This window comes from Cottoperca gobio, chromosome 1, assembly GCF_900634415.1.
Source record: "Cottoperca gobio chromosome 1, fCotGob3.1, whole genome shotgun sequence".
Lineage (NCBI taxonomy): Eukaryota > Metazoa > Chordata > Actinopteri > Perciformes > Bovichtidae > Cottoperca > Cottoperca gobio.
Genome location: NC_041355.1, coordinates 12872253 through 12891188, shown reverse-complemented (window position 1 = coordinate 12891188; position 18936 = coordinate 12872253). Strand labels below are relative to the sequence as shown.

At 38.2% G+C, this 18936-nt stretch overlaps 1 protein-coding gene across 1 annotated transcript; it reads left to right on the top strand.

The window, feature by feature from the left end:
* Window positions 1-8486: 8486 nt before the first annotated feature.
* On the top strand, window positions 8487-11472 carry LOC115007442 (uncharacterized). Its single transcript, XM_029430315.1, has 4 exons — window positions 8487-8538; window positions 8728-9069; window positions 9672-9814; window positions 11341-11472. Exons 1-4 carry the CDS (start codon window positions 8487-8489, stop codon window positions 11470-11472), a joined length of 669 nt encoding a protein of 222 aa, XP_029286175.1.
* The last annotated feature ends 7464 nt before the right edge of the window (window positions 11473-18936 follow it).

The following is an 18936-nucleotide window of genomic DNA, read 5'->3' as shown; positions in this document are numbered from 1 at the left end:
GACGGAATATTTTTTTGTTGAGCACAGGGGCATCCCGACGTGTCTTATATGCACAGAGAAAGTTGCGGTGCACAAGGAATACAACATCAGACGTCACTACTCAACTAGACATGCTGAGGAGTATGCAAAATACCAGGGAGATGAGAGAGAGGACCGGGTCGCCAATCTTAAAACTTGTCTACTGAGGCAACAAGATCTTTTCAAGAAAGCAAGCAAAGAGAGCGATACGGCAGTCGAAGCTAGCTACGTGGTGAGTGAGATGATTGCTAAGGCGGGAAAGCCATTCAAAGACGGCGAGTTCATCAAAAAGTGTATGTTACAGGCTGCAAGTATAGTCTGTCCGGAAAAGAAGGCTCAGTTAAGCAACATCATCAATATGATGTCTGTTGTTGTGAAATGCATCAACCACATCAGATCCAGGGGCTTAAAGCATCGCCAGTTCCGTGCCTTTTTGGAGGAAATAGAGTCAGCATATGAGGATGTGCTCTACTTCACCGAGGTACGTTGACTCAGCAGGGGAAACGTCTTGAAGAGGTTCTTTGAGTTGAGAGCAGAAGTGAAAGCCTTCATGGAGAAGGATGGGATGGCTGTTCCTGTGATAAGTGATCCCAAATGGCTCATGGACTTAGCTTTTCTTGTTGACATCACACAGGAGCTGAATGTACTGAACAAGAAATTACAAGGCCAGGGGCAGCTTGTCAGTGCTGCCTATGACAACGTCAGAGCATTCTCCACAAAACTTGTGTTATGGAAAGCCCAGCTCTCTCAGACAAACCTCTGCCATTTCCCAGCATGCAAGGCACTCATGGATGTGGGCACACCATTCAGTGGTGAGAAGTATGCTGATGCCATTGTAAAGCTACAGGAGGAATTTGATCACAGGTTTGCAGACTTCAAGACACACAGAGCCAATTTTCAAATGTTTGCTGACCCCTTCTCCTTCGATGTGCAAGATGCCCCTCCTGTGCTTCAAATGGAGCTCATTGACCAGCAGTGCAATTCTGAACTCAAAGCCAAGTTCAGGGAGGTGAGTGGAAAAGCAGACAAGCTTGGACAATTTTTGAGAGAATTGCCCCCCACCTTCCCTGAGCTTTCCAGGATGTTCAAGAAGACCATGTGCCTTTTTGGGAGCACATATCTGTGTGAAAAGCTCTTCTCCACCATGAACTTTAATAAGTCAAAGTACAGTTCCAAACTTACTGATGAACATCTTCAAGCCATACTGAGGGTCTCAATTGCTTCCTCCCTCAAGCCAAATGTGGCTCTGCTGTGTAAGAGGAAGCGCTGCCAGGTCTCTGGCAGCAAGGAGTAGGTTAGAGAAGCATATGTTCTGAAGAACCGTTCATGTTCTGAACTGTTATTATTAAAGATTGAGAAGATTGGATCAGTTGTACTTTTTTTTGGCATAATAGAAACCCTTTTTTTGTGGAATATTTGATGTGGCCCAGCCTCACCCAGAATCTACCTCCAGCGGCCCCCAGGTAAATTGAGTTTGAGACCCCTGCTGTAAAGGAAAGGACAGAGCAAGAAAACTTGAAGAGCGTCTTCTAAACATGCGGAGAGAGACTACTGACCTAAAGCAACGGTTTGATGGCATTCGCTCAAACATGTGTAGAACCATCTCTGAGCAAGATATAGTAATAGACAATCTGAAGGAAAGTCTCCAATCCCAGGAAGATTCTCAAATCTCTAACTCCAACGAGGCAACCTCCGAGAGCCAGAACACTGTTCTGAAACTGGAGAAGGAACTGGAGGAAAAGTTCAGTATAAAGATGGAAGAGTTAAGAAAGAGTTGGAAGACAGAAGTCGACCAGATGAAACTGGAGAAACAAGAACTAGAGGAACAGTTCATTATGGAGAAGGCAGAGGATAGAAAGAGTTGGAAGACAGAAATCGACCAGATGGAGCTGGAGAAGAACGAACTGGAGGCCAAGTTCTCAAAGACCACCATTCAGCTGCAGGCAACAGAGACTGAACTCCTCCAGACAAACAAAGGTTGGAAAGTAGAGTACGACCATCTGGAGGATGGGCTCAATAAAAACCTGGCTGTACAAGTCCAACTGTGGGAAAACAACAGGAACGAACTGGAGACCAAGTTGACAAACTTGGCCATCCAACACCAGAGTTGGAAGACAGCAGAACAGGTGATGCTGAGAAAGATCAAAGAGATGGAGGACGACCTGGCAGACAAACAAGAGAGTTGGGAGACCAAAGAAAGAGAGGCAGAGGATGAGAAAAGACTTCTGGAGGACATCTGCCTCAAGCAGAAGAAGAAGAGTAGAGGTCTCTTTTCTCGCAGAACTGAGGAAAGAGACCAAGAGCTAGAAAGAATGAAAAACAAAATGGAAAAGAAGGACATGAAAAATAAATCATCTCCTTCCTCCCAGTAACTCCTTCCTCACCTCCTTCCTCCCTCTACCACACCTCCCTCCCCCCTCTACTGCAGGCGTCCTGCTTCTACCTCACCTCCTCCGTCTAACTCACCTCATGTTCCAAATAAACAATCAAAACAAAGTTGAATGTGTCTGCGTCTCTGAATAAATACTGAGTATATGTATAAATACAATGATGTACAAGTATATAAAGTACTGCTCTCTGTTTAAGATGTATACTACACTGAAGCTGATCAATTCATGTTTTATTGATTTCAAATAGTATTTTTAAAACAAACGACAGAATGTGTTGTTTGCCAACGACCCAAACAACTTATTATTATTATAATTATTAATAATTATTAAGTATGTTGTATATTAACACTTTGCTCTGTATGTTATGCATTATTGTTTTATTGTCTTACTTCCTGTCAGCTGATGTCATTCACATACACTGCAACAGGAAATATATAATAATAATGTTTATGTTTATTTAACGGTGTGAAAGAGTTTAAGATTAAAATCACAGATCAGTGCAGGAAACACTGAAATCAGATTTCATCTAATTGAAGAGCCTTCACACGAGGCTCATGAGGACTTTATCTGACCTGTGATTTATATTTATGAAACGTAATACTTGTTGGTACACACATACAGGTTCAATGGTTTTAAGTGGTCTGACTGGTGTCTTCATTTTACTCTGTTTGCTTTTTCACTACAAAATGTCTGAACAACGTTTTGTGTTGAAATATTCGTTTTTTGGGGCTTTTTGCTGTTTGAATGGGAAAAAAAGTGATTTTATTTTGAGACACAGTTTGTGATCGGACTGTCTCAATATTAGATTTTCACTGCACTATAAATGTGGAGAAAGTAATCCAAGATAGCAATGTTATCATTTTATCCATAGAACCTTTTACAATAAATAAATAATGCTATCAGGCAAATTCATCTTTATCTTGTTTATTGTGTTTTGTTTCTAGCTGTGATGTAAAACGTGGACTGCTCCTTTAAAGTCCTTGAATGTTGCAGCACTTGGTGGAAAAACTGTGACCGTGTGTTACAGTTTTTTACGATTGCTAAAACACATTTCTTGAAACCTTCACCCATTTTCTCAAAACTTTGAACATAAAACTCAAGCTACATTCACAGAACCACAGACTCCTCTGGCACAAATCAAACAATGCTTTCACATCATGCACTTTTCCAGTCAAAATAGAAAAACCTACAGAGCATTCATTAGACACGACATACAAAAAATGTAAACGCTGCATCCAGTGCATGTAGTGTGATTTTGTTTTATTGTAAATTAACACATTTTTGCAAAACTTAACAAAGGTACAATTATCTCAACTTATACAAATAACAAAACAAACTTCATATGTAAATGTAAAGCACATTACAGGTAAATGTAAAGCACATTACAGGTACATGTAAAGCACATTACAGGTAAATGTAAAGCACATTACAGGTAAATGTAAAGCACATTACAGGTACATGTAAAGCACATTACAGGTAAATGTAAAGCACATTACAGGTACATGTAAAGCACATTACAGGTAAATGTAAAGCACATTACAGGTAAATGAAAAGCACATTACAGGTAAATGTAAAGCACATTACAGGTAAATGAAAAGCACATTACAGGTACATGTAAAGCACATTACAGGTACATGTAAAGCACATTACAGGTACATGTAAAGCACATTACAGGTAAATGAAAAGCACATTACAGGTAAATGTAAAGCACATTACAGGTAAATGTAAAGCACATTACAGGTAAATGTAAAGCACATTACAGGTAAATGAAAAGCACATTACAGGTACATGTAAAGCACATTACAGGTACATGTAAAGCACATTACAGGTAAATGTAAAGCACATTACAGGTAAATGAAAAGCACATTACAGGTAAATGTAAAGCACATTACAGGTACATGTAAAGCACATTACAGGTAAATGTAAAGCACATTACAGGTAAATGTAAAGCACATTACAGGTACATGTAAAGTACATTACAGGTAAATGTAAAGCACATTACAGGTAAATGTAAAGCACATTACAGGTACATGTAAAGCACATTACAGGTACATGTAAAGCACATTACAGGTACTGTACATGTAAAGCACATTACAGGTACATGTAAAGCACATTACAGGTACATGTAAAGCACATTACAGGTACATGTAAAGCACATTACAGGTACATGTAAAGCACATTACAGGTACATGTAAAGCACATTACAGGTACATGTAAAGCACATTACAGGTAAATGTAAAGCACATTACAGGTAAATGTAAAGCACATTACAGGTAAATGTAAAGCACATTACAGGTACATGTAAAGCACATTACAGGTACATGTAAAGCACATTACAGGTAAATGTAAAGCACATTACAGGTACATGTAAAGCACATTACAGGTAAATGTAAAACACATTACAGGTAAATGTAAAGCACATTACAGGTAAATGTAAAGCACATTACAGGTACATGTAAAGCACATTACAGGTAAATGTAAAGCACATTACAGGTACATGTAAAGCACATTACAGGTAAATGTAAAGCACATTACAGGTAAATGAAAAGCACATTACAGGTAAATGTAAAGCACATTACAGGTACATGTAAAGCACATTACAGGTAAATGTAAAGCACATTACAGGTACATGTAAAGCACATTACAGGTACATGTAAAGCACATTACAGGTAAATGTAAAGCACATTACAGGTAAATGTAAAGCACATTACAGGTACATGTAAAGCACATTACAGGTAAATGTAAAGCACATTACAGGTACATGTAAAGCACATTACAGGTACATGTAAAGCACATTACAGGTACATGTAAAGCACATTACAGGTAAATGTAAAGCACATTACAGGTACATGTAAAGCACATTACAGGTAAATGTAAAGCACTTTACAGGTACATGTAAAGCACATTACATTACAGGTACATGTAAAGCACATTACAGGTAAATGTAAAGCACATTACAGGTAAATGTAAAGCACATTACAGGTACATGTAAAGCACATTACAGGTACATGTAAAGCACATTACAGGTAAATGTAAAGCACATTACAGGCACATTACAGGTAAATGTAAAGCACATTACAGGTAAATGTAAAGCACATTACAGGTAAATGTAAAGCACATTACAGGTACATGTAAAGCACATTACAGGTAAATGTAAAGCACATTACAGGTAAATGTAAAGCACATTACAGGTAAATGTAAACACATTACAGGTAAATGTAAAAGCACATTACAGGTAAATGTAAAGCACATTACAGGTAAATGTAAAGCACATTACAGGTACATGTAAAGCACATTACAGGTAAATGTAAAACACATTACAGGTACATGTAAAGCACATTACAGGTAAATGTAAAGCACATTACAGGTAAATGTAAAGCACATTACAGGTAAATGTAAAGCACATTACAGGTAAATGTAAAGCACATTACAGGTAAATGTAAAGCACATTACAGGTAAATGTAAGCACATTACAGGTAAATGTAAAACACATTACAGGTAAATGTAAAACACATTACAGGTACATTACACTGTAAGCGACAGTTGATTCTGAAGGCCTCAGGGCAGATCTCTTGGACCCTGGCAACACATCATGGCTGAAGTATGATTGGATAAAAGCTCTAACATAAGGGCCAGCCCTCCAATTAAGAGAATAGACTATGGGGAATAATTTAATACATATTTGTGGAAAAAATATATAAAAATTAAATGTATATTCTGATGATGTTTAGGCCAGCAGAGAAGGCCTTGCTGGCCCTGACGGCCCACCACTGATAGACATGATAAAAAGCGATGTCTTTTTTCTGGTCGTTCCCCTCAGTTTCAGATGAACACAGATTTGATGACATCATCATCTGTGTCTGCAACACATTACCTTCTCCAGACGTGTCGGATAGTTTATTGATGAGCTCATTTAATAACAGAGAAGTGTATCAACACGCAAGAGCCGTTCTCCTTCCCTGCTCCACTTTCTCTTTAAAATTGAAAATAAATTAAGAAATCCTAGCTGCGTTATCAAGTTGTTGTCACAGATGTGTAGCTGTTGGCTGGCGATCAATTGTTTACTGTGATACTTTCAAACCTGCACTTTCTGACTTTTTTTAAAGACTCAACTGTCTTATTTGTTGTTGGGTTTTTTTGTATCATTAAATACAATATATCACATTTTATAATATCAGATCATTTTGATCCAGATTTAAGATGAATATTGCAGAATTCAGATCTTGAGAACCTTTATGTATCTCAATCCTGCCATCTATTGGACAAATAACATTACATCATGTTGTTAGGCCACACCAGCATACTGTAATGATCAACACCTTGTGGTTCTACAAATCTACAAAAGCAGCAGGTAAGTGAACTTTTTGTTGAGATTGCATATGCATATAAGTGAAACAAATAAATGTTTAGAAGTCATCAAAAGTGCCTTTTATTTAATATTGATAAATATCATCTTTTTCATTCTTGAAATATGGGACTGTTTATATATATATATTCTTCCTTTTGCTGTATTCTTTTCAGATCATTAATGACCTATGTGCGTGTTTATAAAGATAAGAAATCTTAATTGTCTACATTACATGACATGGCATTTTCTTTTTGCCATTTTGGCAACACAGATTAAAACAGACAGTAGGTCGGAATACATAAAATACAGTAAAGGGCAGCTATACTATATACAATTACATTTGCAACAGCTGCAATGGTCATGGACTGTGTGTGTGTGTGTGTGTGTGTGTGTGTGTGTGTGTGTGTGTGTGTGTGTGTGTGTGTGTGTGTGTGTGTGTGTGTGTGTGTGTGTGTGCGTGTGTGAGGGGCTGGAGGGAGTTATTTTAATATGTCTCTGTTTCGGATGGCCACATTGCACAAACAACGTTTTGTGCCAATTTTTCCTGGCCAGTTGGACCTTAAGTCTCCTGCTAGATGGCAGCAGCTGGAGTGATGAGTGGACGAGGTGGGTGGGTGGATAGCGTCATTATAGCTCTGGGTTGCCTTTTTGGTTATTTCCCGGTTGTGTAGATGCTGCAATTGTAGCCTGCGATGATCTGAAAGGTGAGTTTAAAGTGAGTGACCTGCTCCACTTACTGCTCCCATCCTACCTCCCAGACACAGCTCCTCGGTCTTACTCACATTAAGGTCAAAGAAGCTGGAGTCGAACGAGGTGGTAAGGTAGTCGACGACGTGCCCAGAGTAGGAAGGACTGTTACTGTCCTGCAGGCAGGTAACCAGGGCCATGTCCTCAGCATATCTGAACTTCTTTGCTATTGTATTTGAACTCATTCAAACAGGAGGGGAGACAGAACGCACCCTTGTGGAACGAGAAGTAAAATAGAGACGAAGCAAAATGCATCCAGCATAAACTTTGTTGTGCACTAAAATGTTTGTCTGGTCACAAGCAAATATAAATATTGTGCAGAATTCACAAAAGTTCACAGAATACTTTTTTCACAGCACGATGAACTTTGGCCTTAAAACTGAATCAATGTCTCTGAGAGTGTCAACAACAAATTAAGCAAGTTTCACAAAGATAGTACAAGTATATACACCCAGTTGCCAGTATATTAGGAACACCAAGCTTAAACTAATGCAGTCTAACGCAACAACTTTGCAATAAATCTTACCCTAATGAAGCTTATAATGTTAATATAATGTTTCTTGGTCATTTATTTTTGTTGTGCTGCTGAATCACTTTGCTTTATATTGACAGTTATTTAATATTATTTTGTTCACCCCATTAATACAAATGTGGGTAGGCTAAATCAAATAAATAATATATATAAATATATATATATATTTGGTTAGTGAGACAAGCAAAAGCCACATAAATGCATCTTTCCTTTCACATTTGTTGTGTGATTTATCTCATTTTTAAACCTTTGTCACATTTTTCAACTTAAAGGAGTTGTAAAGCCTTTACCTTTCATCTACACATTTTCATTGTCTTGTTTTCAACATCACAGCATTGTAGTCAAGCTAAAGGAACATGAGGAAATGACTGAAATCAAATGAAGCTGCTCGCCTTCCTGTCAGTGAGCCTATATGTAAGAGACAAAGACAGGATGCAGTTAGTGCGCCGAGATGATGCGTCTCTGTTGGTTCACACTGTTACTCTGTGTTTCTGCCAATGCAGGTATGACCATTTACTTTTCTTAAAACATTTAAAGAACCTTCGACTGTAATTGAAGTCTGCATGCAACGATGTTCACGAGACCAGCTGAGAAGAATACTTTTGAAACTGTGCAGAAATAGTTTCAGTTGCTGCTTGCAGAAATGTGCTTCTACTTTGTGGAATTTAAACAGTTTTTCTCTTTTATGACAGGTAACGATGCAATGTGGCGAGAGTCTGGCGAGAACGTCACCTTGAGGTGTTCCTCCGCAGGATGTCCCAGCGGCAAGAAAAAGTATGATGGGATGTATCTGTATCTGAATCAGTATCATGCGAAGCAGAAACAAGTGCTGTATTATCACCCGTGTCAACATTCGACTGACAAAATCACCCCTGGAGTTACATTCTTAAACAGGATTCAGACAAACGGATCTCTGGAGAGCAACACTATCACTATCAGCCAGCTGACCGTGAATGACTCTGGTTTCTACAGCTGTGTCTTCCAAATATTTCCAGATGAAGTCCAATGCAGCGTCCACACACTTTTTATAAGAGGTACGTCTTTTCATTAGTAAAGATACTCAACACAGTATATACAGTACAATGGGTTAACATTCATGTTGTGTTGTCCCCACTGCTCTATGTGTAAACATGTTCTTTACCTTTTCTTCTGAGTTTACAAAAAGCCAATATGTAGAAAAGTATTGAAGTGCTAATCCTTTGAAGGTGACAAAATACAGAAATGATGAAGACAAAGAAATGTACCGTATGTTATCCTACATAGTGACATTACTTATGTTTTGGGGTCAGTTGGGGTCAACAAGCAAAACAAAAAATATGATATACTTACACGCTAGATACAAATAGATAGCATATGATAAAACAATTACCTTTAGCTGATAACACTACAGTGGTACTTTCATAAAGTGAAGGATCTTATTAATAAATACTTCTGAATACTACACCACTGGTGGACAATGTCTGTTACTTAGTGTGAGACATTTCCTTTGCGCTTGTCTGTTGACAAAGATAATATTTAGTGTCCATCGGGTCTATAGAATAGATTAGAATTAGAAGTAAAAAAAATATACTTTTAGTTGTGCTGAAGACATTTTATTTGGTGTAACCCAGGTTTGCCTTTTCATCATTTCACACAGGAGTGGCACCATGTTCCATATCAGCACAAGTGCCTTGTGCCCTTACCAGCGAGAAAAGTCCTCCTCTTGTGGTAATCATCATCGCCGCCTGCATCATCAGCACGCTGGTAACCATGATCTTCGTCCTGCTGATCCTCCCGAGGGTGAGTTCAGATCTCCTTACACACCGCTATGTGCATGGACTAAAATATTTGAGATATATATTATATTAGATATAAAATATTATTCGCTCTACAAAGTTCTACACTGTAGTTATTCTTTATGAGACCATTATGTTTGTATTTACACCATATATATCACCATTTTTCTCTATACATGAGAAACATTTAGCTCCTAATCTCCTTCACCGAGTAACCTTTTGTGGAAAGTCAATGACAGATGGATCTGTATGTACACATGTATCAGTCTATCACACAGCACCCTACCAAGTATACCTAAACCCTGTAAACAAATGAGCTACCTCTTTGATATCTGCTAAATACATAGAACACCATAGAGAGGGCTCCTGTCTGCAGGATGTGGGTGCACATTTCTTCTAACATTGTCTCATGATAAAATAAGGTCTCTCGGTGGGAGACGTTTCCTTGAATATATCTCCTCACCACCTTACTGACTTCTCACTTGGTTATGCTTGAAACACTTCATCATGAAGAAAACATTTTTTTCAATCATTTCTACTACCGGTAATTCATTTTTCATTGTAATTATACTTTGTACACTATTTTTGTACTATTTTGTACACACGCCATCTATCGCACGTCTGTCCGTCCTGGGAGAGGGATCTCTCCTCAGTTGCTCTCCTTGAGTTTTCTTCCATTTAATTGTGGGGTTTCTTTTGGGGAGGGTCTAAGGACATAAGGTGCCATATCCTGTACCGACTGTAAAGCCCTCTGAAAGAAATGTATAATTTGTGATATTGGGCTATATGAATAAAATAAAATGTGATTAAGTAAAGTGCACTGACGGCATGTGAACCATAATAAAAGTGGTTCACATGTTAGTATACTCTTCAGATTCTTACATTTAAAGTGACTTAAAGTCTCCTAAATATTTTATTATTCTAACATGAAACTTTTATCTGGTCCTACTTGCTTATATTTCTTTTGGCCAAAAATGCTTTTCCTCTAACAAATCCAACATAACTGCCCCCAATATACTCACGTTTATACAGACTACACACAATTCTGCTTACCCTTATCCACTTTACTTACCTGCAGAAAGAACTCCAATCCTTGTATTACGTTACCTCCATGGAAAAATCATCATTCTAGGATGAAGGAAAAAGCAATTTAAATATAAACAAGACTTCTTCATATGTGCAATATGAAGAAGTCTTGTTTATATTTAAATTGCTTTTTCCTTCATCCTAGAGGAAAACTAGTGTGACCCCTGACACAGTTATAGAGCCAGAGCCCTTGAGTTGCCTCCTATTAACTGATTATAATCTGATTTTGGATCCAACATTAAAAAATCTTTTAAAAGTGTCTACTGTTAACATTTGCCCATTCAATTTGTCTTCAATTTGTCTTCAATTTGTCTTCAATTTGTCTTCAATTTGTCTAAATATGATCTTAAAAAGGTCTTAAACATACTGACTGTAATTTTCTGATATCTGTACACACCTTCGTACTATCAGACGATCTCTACATCCATATTTCCCTGCCAACAGGTGAAACAAAGGATCTGCAGAAGAAGAAGTGTTCAGCAGGTCTCCAATGATTACGTGTATGAAGTTATGACCAAGAGCGGCCTTCGCCCTGCTCAAGAGCGGTCATTGTCGAGCCCGTATGATCTAGATTAGCATTGTTTTGCATCAAATGTTATTGGCTTGGTGGTTTACTTTCTTGACTGTTTGTAATTTCCATAAATAAATAAAAATACATGCTTAAGAGCTAAACACTGGGTTATTAAGTCTCTTGTGTGTTTCATTGCTGTGAAAGTATCACTAAAAGTATTCTTTATTAGTACTGATTATCAATATTTGAACCTTAAAATGTGTGTGTTTGGTGCTTTTATTGGTTATATTTTGACTACTTTATCACGAGTAATAGAATAAATAATGTTCTTCCTGGCCTCGTACTTTTTTTTTTTTTTTTTTTTATAAAAAAGAGGTTTATAGACATAAACAATTAAACAACAAACATTGTTATGCCATTGAGAAGACACACTGTATTACTAGACATTACTGTATTTGCCTGCGCTTGTAGGGATTTTAACCAAATAAATAACAAAGAAAAGTTAGGCAACAAACAAAACAGAGTGCTAAAACTATATGATGAACAGGGAAGAGATGCAAAATGAATTATGATTAAGAGAATGGTACAGAATCAGCACAAATCTGAAAGTGAGTGAGTTATTTTGCTTCTGCGGCTCCCCAACAAATGTAGCTTTTGAAAAAGAGAAAGATCTGGGCCAGATGTTATTGAAGGTTGTGTGGGAAAGCGTTTAGAGACTAAATGTGGTCACAAACAACCTACTTAACAAGGGGGGGGGGGGGGTTTGCATACACGTATAGAGCTCTCGCATAATATATTAATACAAATCTAATATAATCCATATATTCATAATGTAGTTAATTAGGTACAAATATGAAAAATGGTAAACACCAAAATGAGAATGCTGATAGTAAAGGTGTTGGTGGTGATGATGATGATGATGATGATAAAGGTTAATAATTGTCATTGTCTATCACTATCAGAAAGTTACTGAATAATATGTTTTCATATATTGTGATAATTCTTGTTTTTTGCTCCGTCTTTTTGCTGTTATAGTTTTTTTCTTGTCTATATGATGTGTACATATACTATTGACTACTGCATATGAGTCAAAATTTGTGCTGTACAATCAAACTTCATACTGATTGTTGTAAAGCAGTTTCATGTGTTGCTGAGGTATTCGTTGCAAGCGTGATTTGCAAACAAATATTCAATAAAAGCAACAATTAACAGACTTCAGATTTTTTTTCAAGACAATTATCTCACTTTAACTTCACGTCAACATAAAACATTCTGTCAGTTCACATAATTTTTGGCCGATTCTGTGGTATTAACATCTTCAGCCATTTTTCTAAATAACAGGACGTGAGGTTTGAGTATGGGCCTTTAAAAGAATACATACCCCAGTTCAAAACCACCAGTTTGCAAGCTTTGCCTTATTTGGTCAGTGTAACTTCTCTAGCAAATAGATAGCCAACATACCTTCGTCTTGATTCATTGATTTGATATGATGATTAAAAGTACACTATGGTTGCACTGCAGTTAATCACCAAGGATAACAACACACAGACCTTATGTGTCACGTCCCGTCATGTGTTTCCATTGAGGTCAACATACAAACCACAACAACATCAGACAAACACTAAGTCTGACATTTCTTAAGCCCTCTTCATCATATAGAACAGGCTACGAATGACTGAGACATCATCTTTTAAAGCAAACTTTGAGTTCTGACATTATTCTGCTGAATGAAGAAATCAGATTGTAGCCATCAAACTTTTAAATAAGATTTGTTAAATGACTTAAATACACTGGCACTGTTTAAAAGAAATGCAAAAAAAATGCAAGCCATCTTAATATAATTAATTTTATACCAGTAGGTGGCAATAGTCAAATTGACTCTGCACCAATATGTTTCCAAGAATATGAACAGTTGAATTATCTAAAATATAGCTCACCTACTGTAGCTAAGAATGTCCTTCTTTGGTTTGTCTTTGAAATATTTAAAAAAAACGTTTACTCAGTCAATTGATGCTGAGTGCTTGATGTGACTGCTCTCTTGTTACGGTTGTTAGCTTATTATTTGACCATGTAAGGATTGTTTATTTGAATCCTTTACCGAGGCTGCTTTTGGGCCGTTTCACCTGCGACAAGTAGCCTAAACATTTTGAACCCTATCAGTCCCAGTGGGACTCCAGCATATCAGTCACAATGTCTGTCTCAGTTGTTTTTATTTCACTCAGTCTGCCCTGCGGTCGCTGTCCTCAGCCACTCCTCACTTCCCCTGCAATACCATTCTCCATCCATCCAGAAGACACCCTCAGACTCCCACTTCCACCTGCTCACCTGTTTCCACTTTCCCCCATCAACCCTGCAGTATATATCCGGCCCAATTTCTGTCCGTTGCTTTCAAGCCACTTGTGCCTGTTCCTGAACCTGCGCTCTCACCTGTTTGACACACTGTTTAAGAAAGGCTTGCACACATCTTGCTGTCACTTGAAATATCAATAGGTCTCTATTGGCTAAACAAGATCCCACTTGGTTGTTACTGTCACATTCTGCCTCTCTGTTCCCCTCTTTAGTCACATTCCCACTTCATCAGAGACTATTACCAAGGCCCACTCCGTTGCCATTTTCCAACCGTCCACTAGATGTCCTCGGACTTCCCTCCCTTCCCATTCTTTTTAATGGGGCTAGTGCAGACATGGGCAAACTACGGCCCGCGGGCCATATACGGCCCGTTAGACTTTTTAATCCGGCCCGCCGAACTTGTCCAAATTATAGTAAAAACTAAAGGGTAGGAAAAAGCTGAAGAACTCGGAGCTTGAATGTCGAATCAAAACAGCAATCTCCTGATGTAATCTATATATTTATTTAACGCAATAAGTCAAACAAAGAAAATATTCTCAGCTGAGGACACATTTCGCGTCGCCGTTTCCATAGACCGCATGGCTCCAAGAGCCTCATCGTTGCGGTCTCACGGCTCCGCTCCAGGTGTGTCCCGAGAGTCGGAAAACATGCGGCTACATAGAAGAGTAGGCGTTGACCTTCTCCTCATTGGTCCCAGTTTGGCGCCTACACGCTCCTCCGTCAGCAGTCAGGAAGTAATGGTTTGTTGACCTGTTCTCTTAAAGGGGAAGTGCCCCTATTATGTTTGTAATACTCAGTGCAGAAAATACATAATTGCAGAGAAACATATTCGTAGTGTAGATATATATATATATATGATTGAGGTAAACAAATACATATGATAGTCTTTCCAATGTGGATTAATTTACCTGACAATTCCCCCTTTACACACCATTTATGGTGTGTATAATCTCCAGTAAATATAAGGCACCGAGTGGTGTACAAATTCAACATATGGTATACAAGAATACATTCATAGTGCACTTGTTTTTATTCCAGTCATAAAAAATACCTTCTGTATAAAACCAAAGAACTTCATTTGTTATTCCAGCATAAAGACAATTAGCTTCAGTATAATAAAAAACACTTCCAGTAAAAGACAGTAAATATTAGTAAACTTTTAATGTCTGTATAAGACTGTAATATCTGTATACGACTGAGAGACTGTAACTACAATAAAGTCAGTGGCTTCGGTATGGCAGCAAAGAACACTTTGTAGAGTTATTCACACGAAATCATCTTCCTCCTGGTTGTCGTGTTCCTGCTCTATATCATAGTCTATGAGTACCCCACTGTTTGATGCTAGCTCTTTGCTGAGTCTGTCAAGTCCTTTCAAAGCTCTGGTAAAGGATCCATCAGGGGCTGTGTTATTTGGGATGAAAGAACAACACAGAGCCAAACAATTTGCAGACACCCCCTTTTTCAGCTAGCAACATGTCTAATGCAATTCCGTTCTGTAATCAGGCTAGTTCTATCAAATTGCATAAATCTATGGAGAGGGGCTGATACTCGTGTACATTTGTTTTGTTATTGTGGAATCAATCAATCTCGTCATGCGGCTTCTAATTCATGGTATATAGCAACATCCACATACAGTAAGTATTCAGAATCAGAATAATCTTTCTTGTCATGTAGGTTTTCACCTACAAAGAATTTGCTCTGGGTTAGCTGGTACATGAATATAAAAAATGCATAAATATTTACAAAATATAATCTGTGGAGATAATGTACAGATTGATATTGATATAGCTATTAATACTGAAGATACCAGTGACATAAGAACTCTCCATCTCCCGGACCGTCTTTCCATAGCATCACCAGACTAATTCTCTACCCCTGAATTCTCTGCTAATTCTTTATATAATGTTGTCAATCTTTGTAAGGCTCTAGTAACTGATCTCTCTGAAACAGTATTATTTGATATAATTGTGCAACAGGATGATCCAACATGGCACACACACCTCCTTTCTCTGCTAGGAACATGTCTAAAGACATTCTATCATGTCAATAAGCTGGAAGCTGCTTGTTGTTCAGCTTGTCCCTTAACGGCATCCCTTGTAATAATTAATAAACCTCTGTTAGATGCAATGAATGTAATTAGTCCACATTCTTATTAGTAGTTGCCCATCATAAAAACAATGAGTCAAAACCTGCTCCAATTTGATCTCTGGCACTCCCCGGGGACTCCTACTGCATCTCTTGTATGCTGTGGAGCTGAAGCTCTCCCCAGGTGCTGTGTTTCTCTTCAGCCGAGTTCAAGCTCACAAGAGTTTGACCTGTTGTGGGCCAAACATAGAAACGCTCGACCAGTGTCATCAATGCACATATTTCAGTCTTGTGCTATTGGTTCTGTGAGTTGGAAATCTCTTAATGAGATTTTTGCAAATTGGGCTGAGTGGTTCTGTTACACTGTGCATCATTGTTAACAGACAGGTTTACTCTGTTATTGGTCCAAGTATTACTGGGACTGGGCTTAAAGCAAGGAGGGGCCTGACTGGTACACACACACACACTATATATTTACTGAGCTAGTGGTATACAGTTTGCAGTCAAGCCACATATTCTTCTCCACATATCCTGTCTCCCTGCTATTCTATTTCTTACTGTAGTAACTTGATATCCTTTCCTACTGACTGCTTGGAGATTGCAGTCTTCTTGTTTTCTACCTTTATCCTAAAGTGTCCTTGTGGACCTGCTCCTAAAACCTCTGCTGCCTAAAACAAACCGTCTCTAATCTCTGGGATGCGATGAAACGATGGTGAGGAATAATGGATCACAATCATTTATTTTCTTACATGTCACTCCTCTCCGTGGCGCAGCTGTGCTCCTCTGCCCACCTGACCTGTTCTGCATATTGTTAGGGGAGAGGGACAGGTTATTACGTCACAGAAATCAAATTTGATGTGGTTGTGCAGTCTCAGGTGTACAGGCTATACTCACCCTCCTGTGATGACTCTGACCCCCATGTCACAGTCCCCTTCTAAAACTTCAGGTTGTTGAATCTTCACTGATGGTGAGACAAGCGCCCCTATGGGTACCACCTCCCTGTGTAGTCAGACTTCACCACGAAGAGGTCCAGTTTCTGCTTTATGGAGTCAGTGTCTCTCACAGGAGTGGTGATATATTTATGTGTCACCAGGATATATTTTTCTCTCCCTCTTCTTCCTTTCCAAATGGTGGTATATTTCTAAATATGGCTCTGATAGTTTTCCCGGCACAGATAGGGAAACTTGGCATGATTTCCAGTGTTCTTTTATACCATTAGTCTTTCACACTTATTTACATCAACACTGATTATTGTACCCTAAATGTTCTTATTCTGTCTAATGTTTTATGTTTTTGCAGTGCAAGTACTTTGACCTGCAATTCTTACATAAAGCTTATTATTATCATCATTATTATTATTATTATTATCCTTTACCCACATTACCTTATTTTACAGTTCATTTAGCTGTAAACACTTTAGCTACTGTCATAGCGTCTACTGTATGTGTTGGAAATACTTCAGCTCATTTTATATCGTTAAACTATATTTATTTCCTTCATATTTATTTAGTTCAGAATATCCGTTTCTCGGCATTCGGCCTTTGAATCAAATGCTATGAATATACTCTATTAATATAATACTCAATATAATACTCCCCCTTTTGAGACATGGTCAAATACCGTGTCTCAATACACATTTATATCATTCTCGGTAGTACTGAGTTCTTCTCTGGTCAAGTGTTCTTTCGTCAGTCGTCTCTGTCTTGTATGTAATATACTTTGGTAGTTGTACTGCCTTCAATAAGTCTTCTATTAGAGTGAGTAATATGTTTGTTAGTCAATGTTACCATACCTTTATGCTGTACTTGTTGAGCAAACACATGTTGAACATGCATAGTTACCGTCTGTGTAGATATTTACAACTTTGTCTTTCTTTTATCTGTCAATGCTATCAGTTATGCTGCTCTGCTGACAGATGATTAGGAAGAGCTTCTGCTTTTAATACGTCGGTCTGTGTCACTACAGAGATCTTGTCACATTCGGATCCTCTAGGTTACTTTACATGATCCGTTAACAAACATTTCTATCTCTGGTTCCTCTTAGGGAACGTCAGTCAAGTCTGGTCTTGGTGAAGTTCCTTGTCCGTCTCTGTCGTTCAGTCATGTGATTCTCCGTCCTCAGCTGTTGGAAATAATGTAGATGGATCAAAGTTGTACATTATTCTATAGTCAGATGCGGTTGTGAAAACGAAACTGACACTGCATGTGTCACTGTTAAAGTCAATGGCCTGAATAACACTTGATGCAGAGGCCTGACCTGCCATTGAAGCTGCAGTTACTGCTCATGTGCGGTCAGGCATCGCCTTATCTACTGGGTCTAGTTGTGAAGAGTAGTGAACCACTGGTCTACTCTTATCTCCATGATTCTGTGTTAATACTAATGTCATGAAGTCTGCTGTTTAAATAAAAGGCTTCTTATAGTCTGGTATTTCTAAAACAGATGAGTTTACCAAAACTTTATTTTCTTAAATAATTTGTCAGCTGTTTCATTCCCTATTATCTTACAAACTCTCTTCACCATATTTCTTCCTCATGACATTTACGATCGGACCCTCAGGAGCTTCTAGCTCCCTACACTGTTTAGACTAAACTCTCAGAAGATTCTATCTCCCTACTATTCGTCTGTCGACGATTATAGTCTTTCACAAAATGTCATGAGGTTTGAATATTTTTGGGAGAGGTGGGAACGGACAGCCATCCAAGAGGGAATCACGCCGGCCTTTTAGAGAGGGATACAAAGAAGCCGTGACCGTGTGTGTTAAATGAGTTATGCTGACACTTCTTGACTAAAGTCTTTTATTATTATTTATTATTCTGAACGTAATCTATCATTAGCTGGTATTTTGCGGCTCTGTTCTGTTCTAATCATTTCTGTCTGCTCCAGAATTACACAAAAAGTCTACATATCTGTCATCCACACACTTAAACATGTTTTCTCAAAAACATATAAGAGACAGTTTTCTACACTTTACAATTCAGCCTCCTTTAATTGACTATGATAGTGTGTGTGAATGCAGATATACAACCTGGTTCCGGAAGTGTGGATCCCCGTTGCTGGGGAGTCATGTTCTCTTGTCAGTCCTTTTTCTCACGTCC